Source organism: Larimichthys crocea, chromosome III (assembly GCF_000972845.2).
Source record: "Larimichthys crocea isolate SSNF chromosome III, L_crocea_2.0, whole genome shotgun sequence".
NCBI lineage: Eukaryota > Metazoa > Chordata > Actinopteri > Sciaenidae > Larimichthys > Larimichthys crocea.
This window is the reverse complement of record NC_040013.1, coordinates 26,604,815-26,617,144: the sequence shown is the minus strand read 5'-3', so window position 1 is coordinate 26,617,144 and position 12,330 is coordinate 26,604,815. Positions and strand designations below refer to the sequence as shown.

Below are 12,330 nucleotides of genomic sequence, written 5' to 3'. Positions count from 1 at the left end.
TAAACTAGTGCCCTGGACCTGTATTCGAGGACCGACTGCTCTGTACTCAGATGGAAAACTTGAAAAACTGATGCTGTGAATGGCACACCTGATCTATAAACATTTACAGATAGTTGTCCATTAGTGAAAACGTTCTAGTTTATGTTCAGAAAATAATAAAATATGAACTTGTGCTACTCTTTTATAAAGTTTATTATGAATAAGGGAATTATTACTGTGCAGAAACCACAGTTATTTATATCCCGTTTCTAATGTATACTCAGAATTGTGATGCTGGTGTATAGACGATATTTCTTTCGCTGAATGAGTCCTCTGTATTTGTTGTTAAACCAAAGAGAACCCTATTGTAAACCACCCGTATGTCAGTGTGGGTGTAATCTTTGTTTCCTTGGTCAGTGGGTGCTGTTAGACACACCACTATGTTAATAACAGAGAGCATGACGTTACAGCACATTTGCAATGTGTGTACTGGTAAAAGGGACCAATACACACTTTCGTGTGTGTGTGTGTGAGTGTGAACCCAACTGTGTCTTTTCACAGTAAATTGGTAACCATGGTGTGAAACCTATCTTCACATGAACACACACACACACAAAAAAACAAAACATGCACACACAAGGAAATCTGAGACACTTTCGAATTGTCACTGAATACTTCTAAGATACGTATTCATATCAAGTTGTTAGAGGCTAAACTTGTCAATCCAACACCAATTTTTCCTGCAAAAAAAGATGAATATTAATATTTAGCTTGGAAACCTTGGAAACTATAAATCCTAAGCGAATTTCACAACAATAGCTTAACCTTCTCTGAGATTACTTAATTATGTAAAAGCTCACGAAGAGGTTTTATTTCTTTTCTTTGACTTTGTGAAAGTAGACTAAAGCACATCCAGCCTCCCATCATTCAACATCTACTACAAATATAAAGAAAAGTCTACTTATGTACACGCTGTTATCAAGCGTTACTCTCAATTTCTTTGGCACATGACGAGAAACTGTAGTGACACACAAGCCTTATTCGTTCACCCCTATCCTCCTCCACAAACCTATCCCAAGAGAGCTTCAGACCATGCCTATACAAATGCATTCAGACACACACCCCGTGTAAAACACCTAAACATGTTACCCAGTGCATGCTTCTCCTTCGTACATTTTCAATCGTTCTTGCTTTTCTTTTCTTTTTTTCGTTTGTGTGTTCATATGTAATTGTATATGTGCTATCACTGGAAAATGACCAATAAAAAAAAGAAATGAAATGAAATAACCAGTTACGTTTCCTCTGGCAAAAAAAAAAAAGAACGAAGAAAAACGCCCAGGATAAACAGAGGGACGAAAAAGAAAAGGAGGGATAGTGGCTGATTCTCTGCCACATGGGTGAGAGGGGAGGGAGGGAGGGAGGGAGGAGGGAGAAGAGAGGGGGCGGACGCACAGGAAGCACATTTGTATGCATTTCCTCTCATAACAGGAAGAGGCCAGTGGCTTCCCCTTCACAATGGCTTCGCTTCTGCTTCCCACCTCCTGCCTGCTTCCCTGGGGGAGGAGGAGGTGGAGGAAGAGGAGGAGTGGAGAGACAGGCACCAAAAACTGCTGGTTAGCAAACCAAACATGGCCATGCGGGGACACACACACACACGCATGCACACACACACACACACACACACACACACACACACACACACACACACAAATGTCAGTCAGCTATGGAGCAGCACGATTGGTCTTGAGACAAACACTTATCCCATTGTCAGGGGCCAAGCAGGAAGACACAGGCTTACGCAAAAGGAATAAGAGGAGCCCAAGACCTGGGCCTGAACTCTGCCTCACAGCCAAAGAAGCTGTTAAGAGGGGCATTACGACAAAAGAGGCTTTGTCCCACCTCTAATATATGCTATGCTCTGCTCTCTCCTCAAAACCCCACTTATCATCCTTTTTCAGTGTGCCTTCATTATGCAGCAGGAGCAGGCTGCAGACTCCAAACATTTCTTCATTCAGTGTCTGAATCCAAAGTGTCCACTTTGAGTAGTTAAAAGCTAACCTGAACAACCGATTGACTGGTGTCTTAATTATGCCAATTTTAGTTATAGGTGCCCTAAAATACACGCCAGTTTAGATTGTTCTTCTTACCAGAGCTTGTAATTACATTTCAGGACAGCACTGTAATGGCTGGCTAGGCTCCTTCTCTGTATGCTCCTGTTTATGCTGTAAAACCGCAACTGGAAAAGGATATACCCACTGACTAAAAAAAAAAAAAAAGTGGATGTTGCATTACAAGGCCCAAGTTAGTGGCCGGAATGACAAAAATAACTTTCCTGTCATTCATTTGAGGTGGATACAATTTTGCCGCGGCACTAAGGCTGACATTGTATACTCAAACTGTTTTCACTTTTCACCAATTTAAACACACACACACACACACACACACAAAAACAGGAGCTAATTGGTTTAAACTGATTTTCTCACATATTGTACGTCCCAATGAATCTAATTGTTTTAGTGATTTCGGCTGCAAGAAGACCCCATTAACCCCGGTTTTCACTAAATGAAGTCTTCTTATTACAAGCTCAGCTCAGATTCTTCTACTTGTAGTAAAAAAAGGCAGAGAAATATGATGAGAAGATGTAATTTTTTTTTTTTTAGAAAAGTAATTATTAATCAACAGTTTACAGTTACAGTTGTTGCATTTCCCAAAATGTACTAAATAAACTTTTACTAGACTTTTACTTTGAAGGTGTGGCAAAGTAAAGAAAAGAGAGGAAGCCAGACGAGCCATTAAGAGTTTCTCGCGAGTGAAAATTAAGAGAGCGAGGTGAGAGAGCAAAATGAACCATGTGAAGAACATGTGAACGAGGGAACGAAACAAGAAATAAGTTGAGGAGGCAAAAGAGAATAAAAATACAGCAGAGGGAAGGTGAGAGCTTAGTGAGCCCTTTTCAGGTGAGGTCTCGCAGCGCCGAACATATGACAGAGAGGAGTGCCACTCGCTGTGGTATAAGAAGGAGACGGTGGAAGGTGGGAAACAGGGAATTAGAGGAGGGGTGCAGGGGTGAGTAGCTACCCTGTGGGCCTCATTATTTTCCTGCTGTTAATTTCACTTGCACATTTTCTCACCCCAGTGCTGTTGATTGGAGAGAAGAACGCTTTGTCGTAGAAACAAAAAGACCCCTTGTTTCAGCTGCAAGCGCTGCAGTTAACACGATGAGGGAAGAGAAGCGGCATACGCAGGAGGACGTCGAAATGTGTGTGTGTTGTTTTTTTTGTTTTTTTTTTTATCTTCTTATCTTCAGCCAAGTATGTGTTAGTGTGACTGTTGTTTGTGGGAGTTGGGAGATCCTGTTGTTTTACTTCCTGTCACTGATGACCTGGTCCATGTTTAACCTTTGGCCCTGGGTCCCTTCCCCGTTGGAAACCACATGTCTCTCACAAACACACACACACGCACACACAAATTTGCACAAACAAGTCATCCTAAATTAAGCCCGCTGAGTGTACTGGCTGGAGAGGTAACACTAATTAGAGCCAATTGCAGTAAATTAGTCGATCCCCAAGACCAACTCCAGAGAGATACATGTGTTTTAAATGTGTACATGTGTTTACAAGCATGCATTTGTCTATGCTGCATAAACAAGACACTAAATACAACATCTAAGTGTGTGTCTGAGTGTATAATCTGCTATGTCTCAAATCTATGCCAATGTGTGTACACACACACACACACACACACACACACACACACACACACACCTGTGCATATATCTTGTACTGTAGGTGTATGTGTGTGCTAGCTGGGGCAAGAGAGTCTGCTCTCTGTGTGCAGCCCATGAGTTTATGGCACAGGGGGCTCTTTCATGTGCCCGAGGCTAGGAGAGGGTCTGAGTGGTCGGGGGGCTTGGAGCCAGGGCTCACACACTGCTGCCCACTGTCCAGAGCTCCGGGCAGCCAGTCAACGCCAGGGAGGCCTGGCCCTTCTGCCCCTGCTCTGGGGAAGTGTTTCGGGGCCTGGGGGTGGCAGCCCAAAGTGGCCGCCCAGAGAGAGTCAGGCCCTGTGCCCACTATGATACCGCTGCTACAGGGAGGGCAGGGGTGGGAAGGCAGTGCATCCCTGTAGGTGGCAAGGTAGCGTTGACAGCCACGTGGAGTGGTGCCACTCCTAAGAGGACTGCAGTATGATGTGTGTATGTAGACGTTTAAGAATCAGGGGAAATGTAACAATCACTTTAAATTGTTATTTTGGACTGAACTGGGAATTGCACCACGTTCTGTTTTCTACAACTTTATGAGCCCTTAGATATTCATAAAATGTCAAACAGCTGTTCCTACGTAATATACAGCCCGTACAAATCATTAAAACATTATTCTGTTAAACACAGAAGGAGCTTTAAGAAGATGGAAAAACATTTTAGACATAAAACATTAAAAGTATGTAAGAAATGTGAGGTTAAAAGCAGCACTATACAGATTCCTCTGGTGTTTATTTGGCTTGGGCTCTGGGACGTTTCCTCAAAAAGGAAGTGAAAATATGCAAATCCAAAGCTTCCGTTTTTTTTTTGTTTTTTTTTTTCCTTTTAAGAAGAAAATTTAAGTTTCTGTGTCTGCCTCTGTCCCCGTCTTGTGATGCCTCTGCAAAATGTGTTGATGTCATTTATCTAGGGCGTAGGTTGAATGACACTAGATGCCATATGCCTGTGCATGCATGAGGTGATTTCCACATGACTTGATGACATCATATTAGTAAGAACCGCGATTCGACTTAAACAAACAACTAAATAAGTCATCTATCTCTTCACAGATCAAAACAACAAAATCCAGCGATATATTGATTTTCCTTTCCCTGAACCCTTTTCTCTCTCCTCTCCCTCCCTCCTCCTCTCTCTGTAAGTAAAGCCCGGATATCTCAGGCATCGATTCCCCTCAGGTGTCCTTCCTGTCTCCCTCTTTCCCTCCTTATCCGCAGGAGCCGGAGTGCCTGGTGCAACTGGCGGGCCCAGTCTAAGGTGGGATGAGAGAGAAGGGCTGAGATAACAGTAAGGAGGAAGTGTGGGTGCTGCTGCAACACGATAGCCTTAGCATCTAAAACTCTGTGACCTCCTCCTTGCTCTTCCTCTGTCTCCTTCAATAACAAATACATAAATCAGAATATAAAGCACGTAGATGCATACTTTCACACACCCTTCATGCATGTTTGTTTTAATATTTTCCTTATATTTCTCACTTGTTTTGCTATGGCACCATGTTTTCGAGACGAGCATGTTGAAAAATCATGATGACTGGAAGTTTCTTCTTTATCTCAGGTCCTCTCACATTCTCACTCCTCCTTCACTCACTATCCTCTTGTTACTTGCAATTACACTCATTGAGCTAAGTCACGACAGGGGTCACAAACTGCTTCAATTACTCCTCCGGTATAGACCAATCGATTCTTTGAGCCTCTTTATGTCACTTTACTCTGGCTGCAAAATGACTGTGTGTCTGATAAAGCGCACCGTGAGAAACGGTTGTGGACTATTATCGTGGATGTCGAGCGATAAAGATGTGGCGAAAGCGATGAAGCGGCTCTGTGTTCGGACAAGGTGTGTGTGTGTGTGTGTGTGTGTGTACGTGCTGTGTTTGACCTGTGATCCAGGGGCCACGTTAGCAGCGTATGGATCCAATTGGGCTGCCAGGAAGCTGACAAAGTGTCAGTGGTCAGTCGTGCCACAGGAAGTGATCAATTGTAGGGCCTCGAGGGCAGTGAGAGAGCTCTGTCTCTATCTATTTCCTGCCACAGACGGTAGTGTCTGCTTGAATCACGTTGTCCGCAATTTATTATGTCTCGCTCAAGTAATGCCAGCTGTTGTTAAGAAGTGTCTTGCAGTAATTCCATTGTTAGGTTTGTTTATGTGACGATTGCTATGAATTAAATGTGTATCTGTTGTGCTGTGCAGAGGAAAGCTACAGCAGTCCTACTGTTACCGATTTAGCTCAAGAAAAATACCTATACAGTGTTTGTCTCCCGGGCTACCCTTCATCTCCACCCTGTTGGCCCAGTCCAAGTGTGTCACTTTAGACCATCCCATCTCTATTTGGTTGTTTGTTTATGTTTTCTCCCACCCTGCCTCTACGGTGTTAACATCCCCTACCCGGTAATATTCCACTGCCAGTGAGCTAAACTGGGTGGCATGGTGTTAGAGGTTGGGTGTGTGAAGGGTGCTACAGTTATGTGGTGTAGGCCACAACCTGGAGTCCCCTAGAGCGGACAGTTGTATGCAAAAAGGGGTTTTCAGAATTACAAATGTTCTCATGCAAATTTTTTTTTTTTTGGGGGGGAAAAATAATCCTCCTGGTGCCCTCACGCTGTTTTGTTAGATTGCAGGGAGACAAGACTGCCATTATAAGCCAATGGAACTCTTCCACCCAAAGCAATATCCCCGCATACACTTCTCTGTCGCCCAGTTCACATATTGCCCAGACTCCCAGAAGACCTTCATTGTTGAGGGCTATGTGGGGTGTAGGGTGTTTCTCCTTCCTTCCCCCTTCCACCCCTCCTCTTCCCCCACCCTCATACTCATCCATCCTCCCATCCCCCAGGGACTTACCTGTCTGTTGCGTTCATCCATAATCCGCGTGATCTGAATCTTTTTCCTCCCCATCGTCCCCGTCTCTTTCTTTCTCTCCTCTTTCTAAAGAACTTTATGCTTTCTTCGCTCTCCTCTTTCTTCTTCTTCTTCTTCTTTCTCTTCACTCTTCCGCTCTTTCTTTATCTGTCTCTTTTTTCTTCTGCTTTCTATTTGTTCCAATCAACTCAAAGATTCCAGCATCCGTACCTGCAAGAAAGAAAGAGATGGGGAGGGGAGGAGGAGGAGAGGAGAGGATGAGCATTAAATGAAATGAAATATGGCAAAATACTGAGAGAAAAAATAATAAAAGTGGCATCATGGCAGCCACAAGGGAAGGTGAAGAAAGACAAAGAATCTGTCAACAATGTTGTGAGAGCCGCTGTGTTTTTCACTGTCGATATCATGCAAATCAGTTTTTGCATTTTTTTTTTTTTCCCAGGCACCGACTATGAGAGGAGACAGCGCTGTCAGGATCTCGCTTCGTTCACAGAGAGTTTGACAGTGTTTTGGAAGTGCTGCTAACTTAAACGCTCTAATCACCAACACTGTAACATTACCTCCAGACTGAGAAATACATTTTGTTTCTTCCCACGAACTGCACTGTATTGACAGTGGAAGCGCTCATCTCCAAAATGGCAGACGTGAGTCGCAGGATGGAATACAGATGTAAAAAAACGAGCACAGTCTTGCCATGTTCTGGTAAAACTAAGTCGAAAAACAAAAGAAGAAGAAAAGGAGAAGAAAAAAAAAAAGTGCCAAGAGTGATCTTTTGAAACATGGTAAAGGGATGTTTCTTAGAGACATGAATCAAATCAAACAAAATTCCAACTTCAACTTAATCCAGCTGGAGACATTGCATGTCAATGAGTGCATCTGAGGAGCATCTGAATAAGTGCACTTGTGCATTTTCATGTGTGTGCACAGCTGAGTGAGTGTGTGTGTGTGTGTGTGTGTGTACCCGTGTTTGAGTAGTGGAGGCCAGCAGCTGATGAGCTGGACTGCATGTGCAAAGAAGAAAGCTGCGCTCCAAAAAGTTTGCGTGAGTGAATGACTGTGTGTCCGTGCACATGTGTGTGTGTGTGTGTGTGAATGTGCACATGTGTGTGTGGTGTGTGTGTGCTTGTGTGTGTGTGTGTGTTCTTGTGTGAGTTTGGCTAAGCCAGAGCTCCAGTGCATCTCTCCAGAGTGCTAAAGTAGGCCAACCCAATCTATCTCAGGGAGGAGCAGAAGAACTGTTGTTGTGTTTTCTTTTGACAGTAGAGGTGATAACGTCCCTCGTTATGCAAATGAGCATCCCATTATTTAAGCTCAGTGCAATGCAGGGGAGCTGTCAGCGCCGTCACATAAAAAAAAAAAAAAAAAAAAAAAAAAAATCCTCCATCTACCCTGCCTTTTTTTTCTCTACTTTCCCCTTCTTCTCTCTTCTCTCCTTTCTGAACCAGATTTCCGGCACCTGGCAGCACAAGCATCAGACATTGATGTGGAAGACGACACCGCTTCACCAAAAGACATGTCAGTCTCAGTCTCTCTCTCTCTCTCTCTCTTCTTATACACCCTTGCTCTCTTCCTCACTCTCTTATATTCTCTCCTTTGCACACTCTCCCGCACACATACATGCACATTGTAATGCACTTCCTTTCTCCCTTTTTCTTTTTTTTTTCATCTTCCCCTAACCTGAATCCATGTGTTTATTGAGTAACATGCATGAGAAAGCACAAGAAAGCTCTAAACCCCTGAGGTGAGCGCAGCACATTGCTATGCACTTGACCTCTTTGTACGAGAGAATAGGACGTTGATAATGAAAGTGAGTAATAGGGACATCCAGGGATACTGTGGCTCTTAGTGGCAGACCAGGGCCTGTATTAGAAGTACATAACTAGCAGATCTTTTTATTTGCAACAGAAAGCACAGGCTCGATTCTTACAAAAGGGTAATACTAGTATGATGATGTGGGTCTTCGTCATCCATATGCATAACGCAGATTTAGAAAATATATTCACTTTCTAAAAAAAAAAAAAACATCACATTGATTTATATGTCGAATATTCGCTGCCAAAAACTTTGATCACAAAAAAAAGGAAAAACAAAATGAGACAATACAATTTGAACAATGATAAAATGCATGACAAAAAAACTTCATGATGGTTTGGAATACGCCCACTTATGCAAGAAATGAGATACAGACATAAATGCATCATTTGGCAGTTAGGACAACAGCCGGACTGCACCATCATAATAATAACAAGATCTAAAATAACTCGGTGGCAGCTCTGAAGAGGCTATCCAAAACATTTTAGCATTGCTCTGCGCAAACACACCCATCCATAGACAGAAAAACAAAGAGCTGCCCTCTGGAAGAAAACAAAGAAGGATGTTGTCAGACAAACTAGGATTACAAGCCCAACACCAAGGCGCTTGGCACAAGACAGCCAGACAAGGATATCAATCAAGCCGGCGTACCTCAATCACAGGCTGACAGCATCATCCCCTCCCAGTCTTTGTACTCAACACTACCCAGCCCGGGCATCGCTCCAAACAAAGAGGCGTTACCTCTGTGATCCCTGCCTCCTGGCCTCCACCTCCTCCTCGTTCCTCCCACAGCCCACTGAGCAGAGCTGAACCTCTCAATGTCAACAACCGCTGGGGCAACACCTTAGGCCTTACGTAACATTAACGCTAAGACTAAGCCTGTGTCCTGAACATTTAATCCCTACTTTTGGCTCCCAGCACCAGCCAACGATCCCTGAGGTGAGGCTCTGCTGCTGCTTAGCCCCGTGCCGCCCCCCCCCCTGCCCCGCCAGCCAGCCAACCAACCCACCCTCCCCATCCCTTCTCACTATCGCCTCCTCTACCTCCTCCTACACAACGATGCAAGTTCCCTTCCCTCCTCCCCACTTCTCTCCCCACTCTCTCACCACCACCACCACCACCCCCCCCACTTTTCCTCACACCCGCCCCCGTCCCATATGAGTGCCAGGCAGCTCCTGGATAAGAACTGAGTACCCACCTCCTCATCGGGCTCCCTTCCCTCTCCCTTCCATCTCTCTTCCCTCGTGGTGGATAGAGCATCACTTAACTTAACAGATTACCGCTGAATCACTCAATCCAATTTAGCCTCATGACGCCAAGACAGTGAAATGGAAGGAAATATAGGAAACAAGCGGGGGCTTAGTGGACATGGTCAAGCGGCACGGGACAGTAATCCTCAGAAGGAATTTCTCGCAGGGGACTGACACTGACACCTGACCTTGAGAGGGCAAATGAGGTGAGAGAGAAAGAAGAAGGGAAGATGAAGACGGAGCGAGGCAGAAGAAAGAACTAACAAGCTTGCACACATTAAGCCAATTTACTAATCCCAAAGTAAGGCACAGGGAAAGAGGGAATGAGCTGTGGAAAATTAAGAATACACAACAGAGTTTCTTAATCTTCTCCGTGGAGTCTGACTAACGGTACTCCTGCATTCACACTAGCTTGGTAACTGGACGGAGGCCGGAGCGGGAGACTGCTAAGGTCAGAGAGCACGCTGGCACCGAGCAGACAGAAGGACAACAGTTGCTCCTCTGCTTGTTTTATATCCCGAGTCCCAACTCTCTGTGCTTCGAGTTAGAGAGGTGACAATGAAAGAGAAAGAGAGTGGAGAGAGAGAGAGAAAAAACAGAGAAATAGAGAGAAGAGAGGGAAATGGAGTGAAGCATAAAGAGGGATCTTTTGAACAGGCACCAGGCCTCTCCAGGGGGAGGGGAAGAGCTGTATCCACGACCCTCCCATCTGTTAAGCAGACGGACGGAGAGAGAGAGAGAGAGAGGAAGAGAGGGGGATGAAGGTTGGGGGAGGATGGGAGAGATGGAGAGGGAGCAGCGATTCAGCACATAGATCTAATGAGCATTCTCTCTCTCTCTCTGTGTGTCTCAGAAGTGGAGCTGAGAGGACGATGAGAACATATACACTCAGTGCACCACAAGGCTTGATTCTAGGTCGCCTCTCTCCCAAGTGTTTAGTCACTAAAAACTAATATACAGCACATGGCGCTTTTTCACATTCTAATAGACGGTCTGTAGGGTGCTTGTTAATGTGGCTTTGTTATTGAGGACAGACACCGAAGACGACTCCTTTGAATCGAGGGGGCGACGAAAAGAGGAACTTTACCTTGACTCATGCTCGGGACTAATTCGTCACTTTGAAAGACAGCTGCAGAGTTTTGTTTGTGAACGCGGAGGAGAGAGAGAGAGAGAGAAGAAAAGTGCACAAACCCTAGTTCCAAGAACAAGAGTTGCACACATATCGTCCATCAGTTTATTTCTGCATTTAGAGAATTGTGAGGAAAAAAAAAAATGAAACTAGCGTGCCTGTGAATGCATCGTCCGTAAAATTCTGCTGATGCTGATGTTCTCGAATCCTAATTCTACACGTTATAGCAAATTGGGGAAGGTGATTTATCATGACAGGATTGGCGATGTTTTTCCAAGAAACCCCACCTCGGCAGCACAGTCTCGGCTCATGGTACATCTGCAACACATTTGGTAATCACGGCATGTGTCCGAAAAAAAAAAAAAAAAAAAAAAAAAAAGTATATATATAATTATATATATATATATATATTATATATATATATATATATATATAACACAGTATCCTCTTTTTTTTTTTTTTTCCCCCTCTTAGGAAATGTGGTTGTGAGGATTTGAAATAACATATTACACTGCAGTAAGTAAACCTTTTAGGAGGTGTATGGTACATTAAATAAACGCTCTCTCTTTTTAAATAAACTCCCATTTCCTTGAAGAGGAGGACGAAAAAAAAGCGCTTTAATATGGTTTTCCAAATACAATCCGAATGTCAGTGCACACTCACAGTGCACCGTTTTTTTTACTTGAGCATTTCTGTCATGTGTAATATTTTTTTATTTTTTTTCCTCGAGAACGTTTTTTTTTTTTCTTTTTCTTACAGATGTGTAGATTTTTCGGAGGTTTTCTTCTTTGTGTTTTTCAGACGCGGCTACATTTACGCACGCCGGTGTATAAAATGATGTGGATGCGTTTGTTTGTCATGTGCGTTTATGTGTGTTTGTTTGTGCTTTATTTGGAAATAGTGGCACACACACACACACACACAGCACTTTATCTCCTGTCAGGATGGATGGAGATACACCAGCAGAAATGAGAGGAGTGGAAGGATCAAGCAAAGGAGAGAGTCGATGGCCAGGCAGGATGGGAACAGAAAAAAATAAATAAAAAAGTGTATCAGGTCTCATTGTGCCTCTAATGTCATTACAGGCAGTGACTCCTCTATGTGGCACGCCGCACTACCCATCTGTCAGAGCGAGATAGGCAGGGTGACGAATGGCTATCACTGCTACTTCCCTCAACCCCCACCGCCCCCGCCCCCTCCCCACTCTAATGTCTGTATCTTTTTTCTTTTTTTTTTTCCGAGTGCTCGGGGAGAAGAGTGACCTAAACCTGGGCGGTAGCCCACGCGTAGGTGGGCCTCTGTGGCTCTGAATCTCAGCAGATATTAGGGGCTAATTTAACATGTTAGCAGCTAAAGAGATTAGCAACATGTACATCTGGGGATTAGAGTGATAGCGGTGGATCATCTTATAATGTGTTCATTCCCTTTTCTTTTTTTTTTTTCCCAGTGAGCGTGAGCTAAACTTGAATTTGAGAGGCTGTACTGTGTGTGTGTGTGTGTTCTTATGTGTGTGTCGGAGGATATGTCTTCACCTGTCTCTCTCCATT

At 44.0% G+C, this 12,330-nt stretch overlaps 1 protein-coding gene across 9 annotated transcripts in view; it reads right to left on the bottom strand.

The window, feature by feature from the left end:
* The window catches only part of mef2cb (myocyte enhancer factor 2cb), a 71,527-nt gene that overhangs the window by 32,488 nt on the left and 26,709 nt on the right, over positions 1-12,330 (bottom strand). For all 9 annotated transcript variants that reach the window (XM_019275956.2, XM_019275952.2, XM_019275955.2 and 6 more), the window contains one exon: positions 6,575-6,802. In XM_019275956.2, the coding sequence (XP_019131501.1) occupies positions 6,575-6,628 (54 nt within the window). In that variant the 5' untranslated portion in view covers positions 6,629-6,802. The remainder of the gene's footprint in view (positions 1-6,574; positions 6,803-12,330) is intronic.